This window comes from Taeniopygia guttata, chromosome 14 (genome assembly GCF_048771995.1).
Source record: "Taeniopygia guttata chromosome 14, bTaeGut7.mat, whole genome shotgun sequence".
Taxonomy (NCBI): Eukaryota; Metazoa; Chordata; class Aves; order Passeriformes; family Estrildidae; genus Taeniopygia; species Taeniopygia guttata.
In genome coordinates this window covers 1,379,618-1,400,523 of record NC_133039.1, presented here as the reverse complement: position 1 = coordinate 1,400,523, position 20,906 = coordinate 1,379,618, and the positions used below count along the sequence as shown (strand labels likewise).

The following is a 20,906-nucleotide window of genomic DNA, read 5'->3' as shown; positions in this document are numbered from 1 at the left end:
TTTTATCTCATATATTCCCAAAGCAAAATACAAGTTGAATGAATATTCCACTCTCACTGCTCACAAGCCATTTAACAATAGGTTAAACACGTTTTGTCAGGTGATTCCTGTTCCTTGACTCATGACCATGGATACCCCTATCAGAAGCACTCAGCTCATCCATCTGAAAATGGTCTCAGGCATGTACAAGGCACTAAATCACACTTATTTAAATTTAAGCAGGCACTCACACAACTCTTCACTGCACTTTTGTTGCTCTCTTGCACATGATTCATATCAGCACTTAAAGAAGAATGACAAGAATAGATTATAGAACAATCAAAGAACTTATGATGACCTAAAGTACAGCTTTTCAAACTGAGGAGGTAGTTTCAGATGTTAAAAGAATTAAGGCTAAAAATGGGAAGAATAAAACAACTCCATGCCTCCAGAAGGCAAAGAGCCTTGAGCAAAAAGAAATGCTCAAACCCAAGGGTTTAAAACTGCTTTTAGTAGTAATCTGACAGGCTAAAAGGAATAAATTTTCCTTACTTTTTCATACTTCATCAGTTCTTGCCATGCCAAGTTGGATGGCAGCTGTAAAGTTCCTAACAGTATTTGATTTAAGAAAGCAAAAGTGACTAGACAGATGTTTATGCAATCTCTAATGTAGGGCTTGAAAAGAAAATGGTTGTTGGAGGCTGGTTGTAAATAGTTACATGATCCCCGTGCATTTCATCAGTGCACATGTTCTGGATCTCTAGTGCCTCCAATCTTACTGCAAAAGTGACTCCAAAATTTGCTGGAGTCTGAGTACAGCTGAACAGACCAGACCCATAAATCATTTGACTACAGCTTTACCCTTAAAATTGCAGGGCACAAAAGAAATTACCTTGTCAAAGCCTCTTAGAAAACAGAGCACACTTTTAAAGACTGCATCCTTATATGCTTCACATAAAGTTCAAACTAATGGCAACAGCCCACAGGCATTAAAAGAAATAACAGCAATCAATGCTATTTTTAAAGGGAAGAGTGGGGGCGAAGGGTTAACATATGTGGAATTAGCCCTGGGCAAAATGAGAAGCCATTGCATCTAAAATCAAATGCATTCTCTGAAATAGACACCAGGGACCAAATTCCCATGCACTCTCCTGCAGTCCAAGAGTTTCAGCAGAATTTGGCTTCCTCTTAACTTAGCTTCATTAGGTCATTTCATGCCATCAGTTTTTATGTTGGACGCCCTACGTACTGCACATCAGTTGTTGGCACTATGTAGACAATTTTCCAAATGGGAGGGGGAGGAAAGGGTGGTGTGTGTAAAAGGGAGAGGAATTTTTTCCCATTTAGAATAAAAGTCATTTCTCAGAAGAGTTTGAGGGGGGAAAGTGGTATTTGTATCCCTTCTACCAGATGTCACCAGTGACAACAAGAGCCAGTATTAAATATCTCTTCATCAAATTCTTCTTAAAATTTTCAGCGTCAGCTGGTCAAAAACCCATTCAGAAAACAGGGAAAGCTGAAATCTTCCACAGCCATTCTTGACCAGCAAAAGATTATCTTCTCTGCAAAAGAATTCCGTGTCTGAAATTGTTTCATGGAGGACAGACTTGCAGAATTTTTAATAAGAAAAAAAACTTGTAGCAGTAATTTTTCTCATGTTTATATACTGCAAATGATACAGAACCTCCTCCACAGAGAAAATCTTCTGCAATGGTCTTTTGTTGCCTTTTGATCAGCTGCTGTCAGTGCTGGATGCACTAAGGTCCTGTAGGTACCCTCCATTTGTCACTTTTCTGTCTGGCACCCCGGTTTATTAGTGACTAGTTCCAGTGACTGGTTAGGTCTGTCTTCCATCTTAGAGGGAAATGCTATGGGAAAAAAAATGCCTTGATACTCTCTCTGACATTAAGACAGTCTCTGCACCGTCATCTCTTACTCTGCCACCACCTCAAGCTGTGATGCCAATTGCACTGTCATCCCTTGCCATCACTTAATCATGGCCATAATGATACCTTGTGCTGTCACCCATACGACTTGTCTTTCACTGTGCTGCTACCTCAAGGCACAAGTGAGATCCAAGCTGACAGGCTCCTCACCCAGCTAGGCTACGACATTCGTGGAAGAAAATTGAGATGATCAGATAATATCCATGAAAAAAGTAACTAGCACAAAGGAACACTGGGAAACTGCACTGGCCAAACAATTCTAGAAAATAATCTCTTCTCTGCAAGAGATTGAAGACCGACTGAAAACTGAAAAGATGCTCTTCAGACATTGTTATAGTGATGATGTTGCTATTGAAATTTTTCTCTCTATTCTGAAAGCAAAGATCTTTCATGTAGGGCTCAGGGACTTCTGTCTCAGAAACAGCTGGGCAGATCACAACCCCTTTGCTTCATACATACTCGACTAAACAGGTTGTCAGAATCTTGCAAAATTGTAAGATTGTCTCTGGAAACAGAGCAGATGAAATACCCTCCCCCAACCAACTGTTCTGATGGATTGACATAATATTATTTTACCTCCTATAGCAACAAATTCACTGTGTGTTTTTTTGTTTTTCCAAACAACAACAGATCAGACATTCTGGAGACAACATGGCTATTATTTCCCCTGATTGGTTTACTATGCAAACAATACCTGAAAGTTAAAAGGATACTTTTAATTTTTTTTCTTTTTGTTTAGTGCTCCAACAATGAAACTATCACACAGAGCGTCTACAGATAAGATAACAAGTTACCACTTTTAAACAGTCATGAAAGACACCTCTTCAAAAGTTATTGTGCTTCATTTCATCTGACTCCTCAGATCAAGCATATCAGACAGTGGGGGCTTTTGTCTTGCCCTACATCACATGAAGAAGCTGGTGTTTTCTGCTTAAATCAGAGGAAATCTGACATGACTGTTCTTTTTGCCTATCTGGCCACTTATCTTGTTTCGTTTGCAAATATCATATGTATTCTCTTGAGATAAAAATAGTGCAAGATGATTAGTTAGGCAAGTTCATTTGACACCATTCCCCCTTCGTGACGCTGAAATCTAAAATCTGTATATGGTATACAACTTAAAGTATATATATGCAAGCTCAGCTCTGCTGGAGATACACTGCAAGTACCTTCCTCCCGACCTGACTGCTTCCTTACCCAGTCAAGAAGACCACAAAGGTAAGATGATTAGATCTTCTGCTTTCAAAGAAACACAAAAGCAAAATGCTCCCTAAACTGGAAAGTAATTAAAGTATCTATTCTTATCTCAGCTTCCAGTATGTTGTATCTTTACAAGATAACATAGAACAGAATCAGCATTTGGATCAAAGGATGGAACAAGACAGGAATGATGCCCCTTGTCAAAAATGCTGTGATTTTTAGGTTTTCCTTCAAGTCTTCCCCTTTTTAATCCTGTCAGCAGTAAGAATTAAGTGAATGGATGAGCTCAAAGTTATATTGCCTAATGCTGAGAGGAGGAAGTATTTTGCACAAGAACCCACTGGAACAAAATAATTAAGTAGAAAAAGAAAAGTAACCCAGCTGCCTGAGCCGGGGAAGGATTCATCAGTGGGAATGTGTGCCATCACTTTCTTAACCATTTCTGAGATATTCAGAAAGGAGCTAACATGATTGACAATTTCTTCTGCTGCAAACCAACAGGTACAGAGGCAGCCATTTCATATTTTAGAGGAAGTTTAAACCTGTGTTTAGATCTCAAATCAGTGCACAGACTATAAATGGGTACCACCAGTTGATTCCTTCTCAGTCCATGCTTAGACAGGAAGAGTGGTGTTGCTGAAGACCAGTTAGGGATTAATGAAAATGTATTTCTATTCTCTTCTGGCTTTCATGAAAAACGTTTCTATGCCTTAGTCCCCTTCTTTCACTAACACGAATTAAGAGTAATGTTGCAAGTTTTAAACTGTAATCTGTCTGCACTGGTGTGTGCTGTTTATAAAACTGTAAATGCATCAATGCACTAAAATCAATTAGAAATTCAGGCATTATTGCATTTTGTTAAGTGATACACATTGCACTGGCAAACTACTGCAGCTGTTGGTGGCTGAATGGGACAGAGTATTTTTCTCAAATGAATTGCTGCTGTGTCAGAACCTCCACTCTACTAAGAATGAATATTAAGTTATGATACTTCTTTTCTAAAGACAACCACTTACTGAAATGCCAAAATCTGGGCAAAGATATGGTTTACTATAACCTATATGGAATCCAAAAGGAAAACAACCTTAGAAAATACTGACAAAAGCTTTTTTACAAAGCTCTCATGAAACGTAGTCTTTCAGTGATGCAGTGGCCCAGCAAGACACATTGTTGCAACTAAACAGAGGAGGAACTTACCCTCCAAATTTACATGAGTAAAATGACTATTACTAGTTCTATACTAATATTTTCATTCTTTGTGAAGGTCACTACATCTATTGATAATAATATTAGTCTTTTCACATTCCAGTTACACTTACTCCAGATACAGTTCTAGGGGACATACCAGCCCTATCTTTTATGTGTGCTGTAAATACACTCTGGGTTTTACTGAGTAATAATCCACCTCCAGGAAAGCCCACACAGAAGCCATGAAGTTCTGTGGTGTGGGACACCTTGGACGTGCTCTCGGGGCGCAGCAGAGGCAGCAGACCTTCCTGAAGCCCCACGCACTCGCGTGCATCATTCCTCCCTCATTCCCAGCTTTCAGTGGAAGCACCTGCTCCAGACATCTGTTACAGCGTGCTCCACTTGCCATCAGATGAATAATGTCTCCCCTATCACACACTATCAGTGCAGCAACCTCAAATAGAGCCATGAAAGTAGAAGAGAAGTCATTTTAATGACCAAGTAGCTCACATTTAATTTATTTTACAGTTCAACAATGGCCATCACTGACATCCTCTCTGCTAAAGATATTGAATCTGCTCTCTCCAGCTGCCAGGGTAAGGAATGGCTGCTCTGCAGACAGAAGATGCGTATCATTTTTATGTCTTAAGATGACATGCCTATCATTTTCCCCTTAGATTCCTTTCCTGTGAGATCTTTTTCTACGCTACATTACAGTATAGTCCCTTAAATTCAAAAGGTCTCACAAATGGTGAACAGCAATTAAAGGGCCACCATTTCAGTTAGGGCTGGCTTAACACTAAGCTGTCAGTGTCTAAACCTGCTAAAGACTTAAATTTAAAGTGGGCCTTGTCCTTCAAAATTTCAGAAAAAGCCTCAGCTTGCAGAATGAGTGTCATTTGTGAAGCAATTATCAGTCTCACTTCTCTTAAGAGCAGCTCAGTACGATCAAGCCAATTTTCAAAATACTCAAAGATCGGGTCTGTCTGTGAACTACTTATTCTTCTATCAAATGCTTTACCTAAGTAAGGATTCCATTAAAATTAATGAAGAATTACAGGAGTTGTTTGTAAGTCACAGCAGCACCCTCTTAATATTTATTATTAATTGCATGTGACACATTGTATGAATCCTGATCTAGCGGAATGTGCATTGTAGCAGAAAATTTTAAACTGGCTGAAAGGAAATATGACCACAGGCACAGAGTGATTAAAAAGGGAAATTATTATCCACTGTATCTGCTCTTTTGCTACACCAGGGAACAAGAGAAAGAGAGCAGACTGATGCTTAAGAAAAGACATACATATTCACAAGGAATACACACAGTAGTAACGACTTCAAAGGAGAATATTTAACAACTTCTTCTTTCTTCCAGCTGATGATTCCTTCAACTACAAGTCTTTCTTCTCCATGGTTGGTTTATCCAGCAAAACTCCTGATCAGATAAAGAAAGTTTTTGGAATCCTTGATCAGGACAAGAGTGGTTTCATTGAAGAAGAGGAGCTGCAGTAAGTACTGTTCAGCTGCTCTACTTCTTTAAACAACAAAAACCTTTGAACTTGCTTGATGTCCTTGAAGAAACCCTCGATGTTATTTTAAAAATAAAACACAAATCCTTGTCTTTCCTTGAATCTGTGTGTATTCCCTCAGATAATTAGAACAAACATTACCTTATGGGACATTTCAAAGAGCAAAACTCCAGCACAGCCCCCTTTTATATTTCAGACTGTTCCTGAAGAATTTCTCTTCAAATGCCAGAGCCCTCACCTCGGCAGAGACCAAGGCTTTTCTGGCTGCAGGAGACTCTGATGGTGATGGCAAAATTGGAGTGGAAGGTAAGACTTTAGAAAATTGATAAACTTTGTGGTTTAAAATTAACACATTTCAGGCTGCTTTTAAACTGGGTCATGAAGAATACACACGACTACTTTGGTCTGATACTTTCTGCCACAATTTTTGTATGAGTAAATACTCCATTATTTTCATAGCTTTATTCCCATTTGGTCTCTGTTGCAGCAACAGAATATTTAGGCCCAGTGTAGAGTCTGGTCTTCCAATCAATGATAATAGCTTTGGGGTTAATCCTTCAGTGTTTCTGATGCATAGACTCAATGTGCCAAATTCTTAATAGATTGAGAACACCTGAATTTCTCAGAATTTCTATTTCAGCAGTGGATGCTCAGCGCTTCTGGCCATACAACATTTCCATTTTTAAACACATCTCTGCCTAAAAAAACTTATTTCTTTGTCTCCTACTATCAAACATCGGCCACTGTTACTGGGTGCTTAATTCACTAATGTAAAATATGACTGGTATTGTTTCTCAGCCCTGCAACTGCAGCAGTGCAGCACAAGATTTTGTGCTGGAAAATTATCTGATAAGTGCACATTTTACTGGGCAGACCTTTGAGAAACTCAATCAAATTCCTGAGGAAAACCTCATAGGGATGATATTAACTAGTCAGGATATTTCTTTTAGAAACTGCAGTACAGAAAAATAGGACATTGTGCATCATGTATTAGAGAGGAAGTCACTGAAAACAAGGCTGTCTCAGCTGAACTAGGACAGGTGGCAATAACTCCAACAGACACACGTGCTAATCTTAGCCAGATTTGGGAGGAGCGAGAGATACACTGTTGGGAGGAATTTGCTTTAGCAGCAGCTTTTGCAGCTTCTGTTTATGAGCCCCAGACAGGGCATTGTATTGTGCAGATCTTGGCCCTTAACCATTGAATCTCCCATTCTGGAATTACTTCACTACCGATATGTTTTATTTGGAATAACAACAAAACAAAAAAATTCCTCTCACTGTGAGCTACAGGCTCCTCTTCCTTGGCTATTATCAGAGTTTGTAATGGGGTAAAGATAGTTTACCTTTAAGTCAGGATTTCCCACAAATATGAATTTACAGACACACTCCTCCTCTCTGCACTTACTCTTTTTAAGAAGCAAAAAATCTGTTACACCCCCAGAATCTCAGTTTAGCAGTAGCTTGTGCAGTGTTATAATAACTTTGGGAGCCCTCCATGCCTGGGAGTTTTAGTCATTTTTATCTATCTTTTTAAAGATGTCAAAAACCTACTTTCAATGAGTTTTATTCCCTGCTTTTCTCACTTTCTTCCTTGACAGAATTCCAGTCTCTGGTGAAGGCATAAACAGAATTAAGACCAAAGACAACCTTGGACTGACTCTGCCAATTACCTCGTCCAGCAAGCACTTCGCACTCAGCGTGTGTTTGTACATTTTTATATTGTTTCAGGCATTAACAGTTCCCCACACGTGAAGTTCACACACCTGATTGCTGACAAAACTTGCAATGTTTTGGTGACATGGTATTGTTAAATTTCCATTGTAAAAAAGGCACTTTGTGATTTTCCATCACTGATGATGTTGATATTGTGGTTGGGAGAGGGGAGAAAACAATTAATAAATCAACTAAACAAAAAGACCCTTGGGGGGAAAATCTGCTTTTAAAAATTTTGTTTAGGTTCTCCATCCTCATACTTGAGCATGCTGACTCACCAGATACAGTTTTGATGATCTTAAATCATCTTAAATCATAATCTTAAAAATCATCATTTTGATGATCTTAAATCGTCATTTTAAATATGGTATCTTCTCAGGCTTAATTGTACTGATTTAACTGAGGTTAATTTCTGATTAATTCTCTGATACTTAAGGAAAAGAAATGCTGAAAAGATAGCTAAAAATAATTCATATTAAGTCCCAACCCTACCAATATGAGAAAAAAAATTAAGACATTTAAGAGGAGTTCACACATAGCTCGAAGTACTGAATACGGTTGTGGGTAATTTTCCAAAATAAAGTAGTAGATCACAGCGTAATTGTATCACCAGAATGTGTTTATGGCCTAAAATGTGCCTGTCCCTTAAGAAGATTTATCTTTCATGAAATCTAAGGCAGCTGTGAGATAGAGGAGAAGGGTCTAATCCTACTCTGACACTGTCACAAGTCATGGTCCCCTGACAACCTGGGCCACAGGCCTGGAGGTTTTTCCATGGATCATGAACCTGTTGCTTATTATCTCTTAACACATACAAAACAATAATACTTGCCACATCCGTGAATTTCTGTGCTTTCTTCAGATGAAACTATAGCAAATTTTGCTGTCTGATTACACTAAAGCTCTTACATTGTTAAATAATGGCCATTACTCAAGTCTTTCATTTATTATATGAATTATTATCTACATGTTCTATAATATCAGCAGTTTTCTTCAGTCTGAAAGCTAAGAACTAGTCTTCCCTTTGAGAAGTGTCTTACAGGATTTAGAGTTGGTTATAGCATTGTCTTCACTAGTGGACAAAGTAAATAATGTTCATGGCTAAATGCAGATGTCAGCAGGCTGAGTAGATGTTGTGCATCTCTGGCTGAGTATGTCAGAAATTTCCCCACCCTGATTTATCTGTTTCCTTCCCCATGTCTCATGCTGTGGCTCCAGCTCACAAGCACACTGTCGTTTTATTACTCTTCACTAAAACTGAATGATAATTATGATTTGGCAGCTGTTTTGAAGAAGAGCAGAAACAAAGCCTTTGGAACTTTTATGTAACAGCCAGTGTTGGCATTTCCATGAATTGCAAGATGATTATGTGAAACAAGCACAGCTCCCTCATTCCCAGGCATATAAGAGAGCCAGTTGACCGATTTCAGATGGCTAATGCAAAAAAGGAATTCTAGCAATCAGACTCACTGAATCCGTGGCAGAATTATAATGAATATAAATCCTAATTCTATCCCCACTGCCTTTGATGTTAAATCTGGGTTTAAATTATAGCTGCTGTTAATTGCAGCACTGAAATATTTTTCATAATGATGAGACTCTGGTTCCTTTTACCTTAATTATTTCCCTGCTGAAGAAAAAACCTGGGGCAACCTAGATCTGCAGCAATATCCAGATGTAATATATACATTAGCCCTTCACACTGCTGATCACTCAACTGTCCTGTCGCTGGCTCACGAGCAGATGGCACACACAGTACCAGAAATGACAGACCTGACACTGCATTCCTTGCACCTCTGAGACTCTCATGTGGAATGCAAAAAATGCAAGACTGCACAGTGGCCCATACAGGGTATTTCAGAGATGCTGAACAACTGCACATCACTGCCCTGTGCTGCCACAGGGGGATAAAGCACTCCCAAGAATCAGGAAATCCTTTTGTGTGCTGCAACTTCACCTATGCTTATAAGAAAATCTGTTCTTCTTAAATAGTGGCAAGAAGATGTGTTTTAAATCTTATTAAAATCATCCAGCCATTTCATTTGAAGAAATTATAATAAAAATTCAAGAAGTCCCCAGTTAAAAAAAAAAAAAAAAAAAAAGCCCATAGGCTTCAGCAAAAATACCACCTACTCTCTACTAAGGTTTCTGTTGGCATTAGGATCCACATTTTAACCAAATTAGAAAATAACATTTTTCAACAACAGACAACAAATTTTTAAAATGTGACCTTTTCTGGCAAGGTTGATTTTAATTAACTTAAGTCAGTGGCAGCTTTCAGTTTTTTATGGAATATCTGAACTTGACAATGCAATCATACCAGAGAAAAAACTTTGATTGCAGGATGTCTATGTGAATGCTAACTGAAGTACCAAAGAGACACATGGTTGGTATCACAATGTTACCATAATTAAGGTATAGAACCAGTGAATAATTCCTGATGGAAAGGTTCTCTGGATGTCTCTGGTCCAGTCACTCCCCCAGAAGGGAGGGATGAAAGGACTAAGATGAGTCTGAGCATCATCAGGGATAGAGGTTCTATAACCTTCCTGGGCAATCTGATAAGTAAGGATTAAATCCTCTGCATCAAGCTGCTGTGAATGAATTAAACAAATATAAAACACTGCTGAGTACACAGTTAAACACTAAAATTCTGTTAGAAATTGTTTATGCTACATCAAATCAGAAAGAATCTAACAACCCCTGGTATTTTCACATTGATCACCTGCTCTCAGGTTCAGAGTAAGACCATCCTACTCACTAGAATACTCAGTATAAAACTGTTTCACAGTTCCCAGCATAAAGAAGATGTGGCTTGTGTGTTTTACCTTCGCTTAAGACAATTAAGAGCAACCCAAATTGTGAGTGGTAGATCTGAGCTCCACTAGGACTGTGAGTTCTCATACACTTCAGTCCCTTGATCACCCTGTGGGAGCAGTATAATCTCTAACCCTCCCTGTACTTCTTATGAAATAAAGACATGCTTCCTTTAAGCAGGAACAAAACACAAAGAAATCTATAGTCCTGCACGAGCTCCTAGAAAAAGGATACAGAGGGCCAGGGTCACAATCCCAAACCCACCCTAGTGCTCCAGCCACTGAATTCACCATCTCTCTCAAACCAAAATTTTGGGTTGCCCTGAAAGAGGAGCAGAACCATGCATGAGATAAAACCTCCTGGTATTTAGTGGAAGCTGGCTGCCCTCTAATTCCATGTTCTTTTAGAAATCCCAATCCTAAAGCCATTTGTAAACTTGAGATTCAATTTCAGCTCTCCAACTGCATGAAATCTCAGTCATCTTCTAACAAGTAGAGAGCACAGAAAGGGCAAGGAACATTCATTGCACACATAGACTGGTACAGTTTCTTCTTTGAGTTAGCAGCCAGCCCATGTGGAAAATCTTTGATGCAGCATCATCAGAGGTGCCTGGAACTCTTCACACAAACAGTGTGGGCAGAGGGGGCCAAGGCTGGATTAATTTCCTGAAATGGGTTACTGAAATAGACACATCTTGATTAAATCCCGGAACAGACACATACCTAACATTTTCATGCTCAAATTTTCACATATTTTAAAACATTTTAATAAGAGGATACTGGGGAGCCTGACCTAGAGTGTTCACATTTTATGAAATCTAATTTACACATTAGTTTTGATCGTAAGCACAGAAAGATACCATTATTTCCACATTAGTTTTGATCGTAAGCACAGAAAGGTACCGTTATATCAGTCTGGACTTTCTGGTACACTTTCTGCACCAAATATCTATAGAGAACATCAGCATCTGAGATATGGCTGCTCCAGAACTTTTGATTTGTTTGTCAGCATGTCCTACACTCATGCAAACAAGAAAATCAGTCTTATATATTCAAGCTTCAGAAGAGAAAAACTGATCACCACTCCAGTCACAATAGAAAAAGAAGGTACCCTTGGACAATGCCTTTCCCTGCAGTTACAAAGGTATTATTGACCCTAAATTCAAAGGGGAGCTTCTGTTCAAGTAGAATATGCAAATACTTGAATCAGAGGGAATCACATCATTTCCATCACAGTGATGTATTGATCAGCTGTATTTTCTAGACACTGAGTTCCTGTTTAACTCCCAGGCTTCCAGAACAAATGGATTTTACATTTGCAGTGATCTCCATAACAGACTGTAAAATTTAGCCAACATAAAAATAAACACAGTAAACCCTGGTTTTGTTAGGCAGATGAAGTAACCTGTTCTTCTAAATCATCATAAAAGGAAAGTCCTCAGGAATCATCTCAGATTTGTCAGTCTAGTCTGTTTATATTCCTGATTTTTTTCGCGTGATTTTCTAGGCTAGACTTTTTTCTTTTAAATGCCTGTTTCGTCCTCTCTCCCTCTCTGATGAACACCCTCCTGTTGTCCTGTTCTCATCCTGATCCTTGGTATCCCCTCACCCCTAGTTCCGCAGAGCTGTCGTGGCTGGACTTGCCTGTCTTTGGTGCCACCTTTGGGCAAGTGGTGGTTTGCCACAGAAATACTCCAAAACTCTTCACTATAAATATTTTGTAATCTCAGTGTGGGCTCCTCAAAAGGTTTACTTCTTGAATGCTCAGTAATTCCCATACAGTTATCAGATTTTCTCTGATCAGAGGCCATACTCCTGATTATTTCCTTAGGTACCTGACCCATAGGCACAGCCAGATCCCCAATGGAAAAACTGAAACATTTAATTTATATTTCCACCTTTTTGGGATAAAATTCCTTTAAAAGTAACTTGTTCAGTAGATCCTGTATCATCCAGAAAACTTAGTCTTCACAATTTTCAATTTACCACACAGCATGGGTTAAGAATAACATAGCATTTCTCTTAAAAATTTTTTTCTGGAAGAAATCAAGGGGAGCTGAGATAGATGAGGTTTTGTATTTCTTTTTATGTACCTAATTTTTGAAAGACAGCAGCTTTATGCTATAGTGATTAGAGGATAGGCTTTATTTTAAATGTTCTTATCACTCAAATGTTATTTAAACCTAAGCAATACTCCAGCCATGTTTATGTATGGGTCAGTGTGAAATGTTCTCCCAATGGCTTTTTACACCATTGGCCAATTTCAAATATTCTCAAGGCCATTAAGTTACAATAAATTTCATTAGATAACTGATTGGGGGTTTCTAGTCATATCCAGTAAGAGAAAAGCTGCAGTTTGTGCTTAGCTGCTGTTTGAGACCTTACAGAAGTTTGTCTTTTCAGTGCAGCAAGGAAGAACCAAATATCACTGATTTCACTTCTCTGTTTCCCTCCTGGCCATAACTGATCCACTCTCCTGTGTCCTGCTGAGCAACTGGCAACCTTCATTTTGTAAATGGACACATTTACTAGGATGATCTTAAAGTGTGCACCGTACAATTAATTACTGCTGGGCAAATGCTGTCAAGATTAGACTTTTATAGCTAACCAAAACTTATATAACAACTTATAAAAAATAATTTGGGCTGAAGAAGTTTTGTCTTTGAGCTTGCACTTGTATGTCAGTGATATCTATTACAAATGTATCAGTATTAGTATGTTTTGAAGAATACTAGGGCAACTGCAGGAGTTGTGTTTCATGGGTAATTAATATCAGGATTGGGCCCTTAAAAGTCAAAGTCTACTTTGAAGCTTTCCATTTCTAGTTATCATTAAACAATTAAAATAGATGTATTTTTTCATTTATACATTAAAAAAAATCATTTCACTAACATATGTGCAAGCTGAGAGGATTTACTTTATATGGCACTAAACCTTACATATTGTCTAAAACACCATGCTCATTCCTTTGGGATATAAATATCCATCTGATTAGCTAGCAGGTCTTGTCAGCCACAGTAACTTATCCCCTGGTGTATCTGAGCCATCACGTGCCTCTAGGACTTCTGTAAAAGGTCAAGAGGACTTAACTAAGGTCTATAGAAGTCCTTCTCTATGTAATTTGAAAAATAATTAAATCAAGAGGACTCTGCTGATCTTTCATCCAACAATATTTTCTCATCTTGGCTTGGGGAAAACTAAGTGGCCAGGTGAGTTCAATCTTTCATCTAGAACTTTAGAAGACATCACAATAATTCACACAAAAAATGCATGGAAATAACCAAAGATGTCCAAATGCTGGGCAGTTCTATAAATACATTTGGCTTTGTCCTGAGCTTGTACACCTGAAGACTTACCTGGAAATGCCAGTGACTCAGATGCACGATGTGCAACTGAACTAAAGGATGGAGCAGCTGGCTCCTGCAGGGCAGCTCGCCTGCTCTGCCCTGGCACCTGGGCTCACCTCGGGGCCACCTCCACAGCTGAGGGCAAGAGCAGTGGCAACTCTACCCAACAGGATTTTTCATTTTGCAGTATTCTTGACATGGCTCTTTCCAGTATCCTGACAGAAGCTGAAATTGCTGCTGGTCTACAGAGCTGTCAAGGTAATATTTATGTTTTAAATTTGGCTTTGCGGTTTATCTATCAAATTCCATTGTCCTTGCTACCCCAAAGTCTCAGTTCCAATGGACACAGAAAAATCTCTCTTACTAAAAGCAGAAAAAGGACTCAAGGTAATGGAACAGATGCAAGTTTTAATCTTGGCAAACCAAGCTATGAATATCCACTATCATTTGTGCACTGCAGCAATTTTAAGGATGAAAAAATCCAAAGGCTGAATCCTGCAGCAGAAATCCTGTTTTTTCAGAGAATAATAATAAAACTACTGCTGATTTCTATGCAAGCACAGTATTTATCATCAAGTTCTACAAATATGTCTTTCAGTAAAGTATCCATTTACAAGGGTATGTTCTTGCATACTGAAGACCACAGTCATTATTTCATTACCTTCCTAGTTGTGAGACATCATTGATGGAAAAATCCCATTTATCTGATATAAACTCAAGAAAATCAAAGACTGTTACTTGGGATTTGAAATTACCCTCACTGTACTGCAGAATAGTTTGCTGCTTTTTGATCAAGAAGCTGATTTTTTTTGTTCCAGATTTTTGACTACTTTTCTTTTCTCCTTGTTTCCATCTGCCTATTTCAGCTGCTGATTCATTTGATTTCAAAACCTTTTTTGTCAAAGTGGGTCTCAATTCCAAGTCCAAAGACCAAGTTGCCAAAGTCTTTGGAATTCTTGACCAGGACAGGAGTGGTTTCATTGAGGAAGAGGAACTGAAGTAAGTAAATAAAAAAGTTGTCAACAGGGTAATCATCTAAAAATCTGGTTTATCATCTAAAAATGCATGATAAGGTCAGAAATATTCCCTTTCCTCCTGTCCCTTTGGATGGGAGACAATCATGTGTTTGTGCACCTGTGTGTGGGTGCTGGTTCTGGAGGACCTGCAAGTCAAATAACAAAGGCAAGGCTGGATCACAATGGGGAAATTCTGACAGCACTGAAAATACTTGTTTCAGCAATGCAGCAATAACTGACAGACTGTGAAGATAAAAATAGCAGTTCTGCTATAGCTGCTTCTTATTGTAAGATTTTTTTTACCAGACTGAATTCAAAGGGCCATTTTTCTCTCATCTTTCTTCCTGTCATATGAATTCTACCTTCCAGCTCACATTCATCTGATTTTGAAGTTAAAAGTAAGGTTAGAGAAATTCTTGATGAGACAATGCATCTTAGGAGAAAGAAGGAACAACAAGGGAGGGAAGATTATTTCTGCCACTATAGTGTTAATTTTTAATTCAATGAAACCAAGATGTCATCAAGGGCTTTTTTTTAGGCTGTAAAGCAGCATCCTCTTACTTCCTTACCCTCACTCTCAATGAAGTTAGAGGAAGTTTTACCATTGAAATAGTTCTCAAGAACTGAATCATGCTTGAAATTTTGCAGCTATTACCAATACAAACCCTGAATACTTTCAGCATTGTGCCTCTCTCATTTGTCCTCTCACCTTTACCAGACTTTTCCTGAAGCATTTCTCAGCCAGTGCCAGAGCTTTGACTGATGCTGAGACCAAGGCATTCCTGGCAGCAGGGGACAGTGATGGAGATGGCAAAATTGGAGTGGATGGTAAGACTGCCCTTATTAAAATGATAATACCTGCCTTTGAAATTTCCTAAAGGCAGCCCTAGGCACCTGCCCTGCTCCATGATGCCCTGGATGTTACGGATCTGATGCTGAGGTGCTCAGATCTGCTGTGTTATAGAGAGGATCTAACATAGAGAGAGGTCTCTATTCTGCCCCTGGCTAAAGTGGTCAGTCCCTTTTCTCATTTATGGAGATTTTTTTCAGGAATGGAACCTAAATTCAGTCTATAATTTTACTGCTTTTTGCTAGTGAACTGTGATACAATGTGACACTTAAATGCAACACTTCCTTTGCCTTAAGTATCTATTGTTACAATACACAATGTGCTGCCTTTAAGGAATGATTATCAGAGGAAGTAGCATTAGTTTCCCTTTTTAACTCTAAAAATTAGTAGAGAAATTTTTGACTGTGTGATTACAAACAGAGGTCCCATTTTATTACTCTTTTTTCTTCTTTTTCAGAGTTTCAAGCACTGGTCAAATCGTAGTCATCAGTCAAGAAAAAGACTAAGATATATGTGCCATAAACTATCTTTCCTACTGCAAACCTACCATTTATTTACACACTTTGTATCTTGAAAGGTCATGAACAATTGTTGGCAAGTGGTTTCATATTGCTTGAAAACATCTGAAGTGGTACAAGCACTATTTAAGCCACACTGCCAAGTGTTTCAAGCAGAAGGTCTGTGCCTGAGGGACTAAACTGGAATCCACTCTTCACAACTGAATTTAGGGCATTAAAGACATAAACATAAATATTAAGAGGAGAAATTGAAACTGGGCTATTAAATTTTCAATATTTGCATAAATAGCTAGCACATGTTGTAAAAAAACCCCATAATTAATAAAATGTTCAGGTGTAAAACCTGTTTATGGTAACCAGTAGCAGTGGTATTTAATCAAGAAGTGGTTTAGTATTCCATACATTTTTCTGTCATTCTTTATGCAAGTGATTGTGTTTCAGAGACTAAGTGTATTGCAGAACCTTGCACTAATTAAACTAGGTTTAAATTAAATTAAATTAAGTCATCAATTTAAGATCAGCTGGATAGAGGATTAATTTAGATTTCTAAATAGCAATACATTGAAAATTCCCCAAGGAATCCCTCACCTTCATGCCCACCCGATGGCACTATTGTTCCACTGCTGAGAGGCTAAAACAGTATTCTGTGTGCTCGAATGAATTCCAGAACACTCCTCGTGTCCCACCTGCCACTTCTGCAAAAAGCACTTCAATAACACCTGTCCCTAGTGCTCCATAAGAGCCAATGGGGGAATGATGCCTAAATAATCAGCATTCTGCTGCTTTTCTTCTCAGCACTGAGAATAACACAATGCCCACATCTCACAGGGTTGTAAAATGCATCAATGTTTGTGGGGCAAGTATAATAAAATGAAGAGTGCCATAAAAAATGCTAACAAATTAATCTTTTTTTTCCTTACAGACAGATTGAAATAGCAAGACAGACATAAGGAATGGGGAGAATGCAAAATTCTGAGTAGTTTCTCACTAATTGAAGTTCATTTTGTGCTCTAGGTTAGGGCTCTGGTTGAAAAGCATGGGTGTGATGATGTCAGCACAATTTTGTCATAGTATAAACACAGAGAGCAATCAAACTGGGGTACAAAAATGAACTCATTGCTAATAGTACCTAACATTGCTAATAGTACCTGAAATACCACAGTGTATCAGGGTTTTGTCTTAGATATGTGACCAAAATAAACATGTAGCCAAATAGCCTTTAAAAAAATCTAGATGGCTTTAACCATCCCAAATCTTATACTTCCAACACTGCAGTTGCTCCTATATACTCTTTGGAAAAAAATTGGAGCTGCTGAAAACTCTTCTCTTGGACAATAATCTTGCAAAAACTGGTATGAGTGTCTCATACTCTATTTGTTGGAGCTATTTAAGAAGATGTTTCAATATTTGTAGATCAAAAACATTAATTTCAAAATTGCCAGTTGATGTTATTGTGGTTCTGATGCAGAACATATTTATGATGAGACATTATAAAGAAGGAAGGAAATATCAATACAGCGTTGGGGAAATCATATTACACAAAGCTGAAGCAATCTACAAGACTTTAATGAATACTCAATAATGTGTTCATGCTCTATACATTAGCAAAAATATATTTCCATTAACTCTAATGAATTAATCAGGTCCTAATATTGTAGAATTTTCTGTAAGAGTGAAAAAAGGATTATCCATCAAGCAAACTGGCATTCATTATTTCAATGCCATCTCAGAAGAGCAATTTAAAAAAGGAAGTTTGCAGAATTAATAACTGCAGCCTGACTGCAGAGTTAAAAGCTCTAATTATTGTTAGAAAATGCTTTGTTTCTCAGCTGATATTATGTTTTATGTTTTCATTGTGCAATATGGGTCACACAGACATCTTCTAGCATTGTACCAACATTAATGGCTAAATAAGAGAGAAAGGCACAGACAGCTCAGATAACTTCTGAGATAGCAGGCAGCTCCTTTATTTAACCACACTTACTTCCACCCTGATTAGCCTGCTAGGCCTACAAATCTAAGACAATTTCACCACTTACCATTCCATTAAGAACAGTAAAAAATTCATGACAAGTTAAGTCTGGTATCAGCTTCAGTGATCACTCCAGAAAGTTAAGGGCTTGTGACTAGAGTGCTTTTTAGACCTTTCCTTCTTCCAGCACTACCACTAAGCAGATCAGAGGAGAAAAATGCTGTTTTCTTTGCACAAGAATACACTCACTCAATTTATTTTCATCTCTGCCTCTCATTCACATGGGCTGTAAGGTAGTGTGAAACTTCTGTAACTACTTACCATGGGATTTAAGAAAGCTCTTCAAATTGTGCCTCAGCTGGAAATCTGCTGCCTGATCACAAACATACAGTCCCAAACAGCTCCCTTACAGTGAACAACATTCTGCTGGAATCAGACATTTGGAGGTCTGAGACCCTAAATATGGGATTGCCTCTTGTCAATAGAATTTTGTCACTTGCTTAGTGCATGTGTTTTAAAAGTTTGTCTGAATCTCCTTTCTTTAGCCCATTTCTGCTAAACAAGCAACTTTTGATGTTTATTTACAATAAAGTAAACTCTAATGACAGGGTAATTTTACTTCAAACCTCACTAAGGGTTACACATCCTACTACTGCTGAAATTAATGGCCAAAATCCCACTGAAATCAATGAGAACAGGCAGTGAATACATAAGTAGTTGGAAGCACCTCAGTGATATTTGGTTTATTTTACCATGGTTCCTTACACCGTGGGGCACAGTGAAATGCAGCCATGTGCCAAGAGCCCTTGGTAATAGTAGAGTAGAACTGTACTTATCTTTTACATGGCACAAAAGGCAGCATCCAGATTATTTCACAGCTTCCAACATTAGGGCACAGTTATTACTAAAATAGAGGAAACCCTGAACAATGTAGATTTTTAAAGATCGCTCCATCTGACACTGTCTATAATGCTGACAGGCAGACGGAAACTTGTTAGACAATTACATTTAGGGTCAGAGACAGAAAATTACATTACTGAGTCTCAGAAGAACTTTCAAGTGCTTTTAAAGACAAACACAAATCAAGTGCTGTCAGAGAGCTTCCAGGACAGCTTTTTAAGTGAAAAAATATGTTTATCAGACCAGACTCTATGAATTAGTGACACTATTACTCAGCTATGTTAGTCTATTCTGCTGCCATTTTCAGACAGAAATCAAATTCACTCTCACAGACTGATAAGAACATAATTTGAACCAAGGAAAGCTCACATGGTATTTCCCCTAACATGAGAGAAGTACCTGCTTTCCTTTAACTCCAGACTCACAGTGCTGCAGAATCTATCTTGTATCTTGGCTTCTCTAGTCCAGATCTCTGCTCAGTTCTCTGGGCAATATCCTCGACCTGCTGCAGGGAATGAAAGCTTTGTCACTGGGGCCTGGCTTTCCTCCTTCATTGTAGCAAAAAAGTCAAATACTACAGCATGTGCTCAGAACTTCTCTGTTAAAAATGGCAAAATACTATGTCCCAAGCAACAATTCAAATTAAATGCTGTAATTATTTCTTTATTTCTATATTATTAAAGCATTTTCCCTAAGAGACAACGTGAAGTGGCAGGATATAATCCATTTTGTTGTCAAGGTCCTTTTCAATGATTATAGCTGTGAACACACAAAGATTCTCTGCTGTCACCACTGAGACATCAACACTACTATCAACCACAGAGGTTACTGAGTATCTATTTTAGTTACTTCTAAACTCATTACAAAGGCAGAATCTGTTATCCAGGATCATGATACCATTGGCCCTGACACAACCAGGGCTGAAAGATGGAGTTGTGTGGGTTTGAGAATAGCTGCTGCAGCATCTCTTTACACTGTTGTAGCTGGTCTCAGGTTAACACCTCTCCTCTGATCTCACCTGAGACAACTGCTGATGTTTCTACTGTACCTGCCATGGCTTTGGTTGATTGTTACTGCTAATCAACTCTACCTTATGCAAACCAGAATACAAAGGGTACAAGACTAGACCACAACCTGTCAATGCTTTACCAAAACACAGCTTTCCTCTGATACTTAGAGAAGTAAATAACATTTGATTTGAAGACAATTACTTCATCTGTTTAGATTCCCAAAGAGCCTAGAACCTTAGCAAGAACTTAATCAATATGAATATTCTGTATTTCTCAGAATAACACCTTCAAGTTTAATTTTGGAAGTCTGAAAAAAAAAATGCTTTAATATTATTTAATAAAGACACCACAGGTGAAAACAACACTAGGTATGGAAGTACATAAATATTCGGATGAACAACCCAATAAAACTTTCAGATGTCTCTCATAGAGAAAAAAAATCCCCAAAACAATCAAACAAAAATTAATAGTTTTTCTTGAATTTCATAGGAATGAGTGCTAAACATTTCTGGAAACTGCAATACTAAGATTCTGTGTCAGATTTTGAACTATTGTTAACTGCCCATTACTTAGCAACTGTTGTTCTGGTTGAATTATTAGGGATTTTCATTATAGTGTTACATTGTTTGCCTAGCATCTTTAAAAAAAAAAAAAAAAAACACTTTCATAGATCTCTAGTTTTTAAATGCATAAAGTAATTACAACCACCTAAGTTAACACATTACCAAGAAAGAAGGAAAACAGACAGATAATTTAGATGTAAAATAGATTATCGTAATAAAATATCCCTTAATATACTAACCACTGATTATTGCATTCTAATTGTAGTGGAGGGAAACCTGTACTTCAGATGAAGTGTCATTAATAAATAAATAAAACCCAGTAACCCTAGATTCCCACCTGTATCAATGTACAGTGA

The 20,906-nt window shown here is 38.0% G+C and overlaps 2 protein-coding genes across 2 annotated transcripts; both read left to right on the top strand.

Annotated features, from left to right (window-relative positions):
* The first annotated feature begins 3,016 nt into the window (after nucleotides 1–3,016).
* Nucleotides 3,017–7,760, top strand: LOC100221179 (parvalbumin, thymic). The gene is given in 7 exon segments (XM_002196952.7): nucleotides 3,017–3,060; nucleotides 3,062–3,107; nucleotides 3,109–3,143; nucleotides 4,842–4,909; nucleotides 5,689–5,821; nucleotides 6,039–6,148; nucleotides 7,444–7,760. Coding segments are annotated over 7 exon segments (447 nt in total). The 5' UTR covers nucleotides 3,017–3,031; the 3' UTR covers nucleotides 7,470–7,760.
* Nucleotides 7,761–13,803: 6,043 nt separating this feature from the next.
* Nucleotides 13,804–17,538, top strand: LOC100218321 (parvalbumin beta). The gene is made up of 4 exons (XM_002196967.6): nucleotides 13,804–13,979; nucleotides 14,588–14,720; nucleotides 15,456–15,565; nucleotides 16,045–17,538. The coding sequence occupies exons 1-4, from the start codon at nucleotides 13,919–13,921 to the stop codon at nucleotides 16,068–16,070; spliced, it is 330 nt and encodes a 109-aa protein (XP_002197003.4). The 5' UTR covers nucleotides 13,804–13,918; the 3' UTR covers nucleotides 16,071–17,538.
* The last annotated feature ends 3,368 nt before the right edge of the window (nucleotides 17,539–20,906 follow it).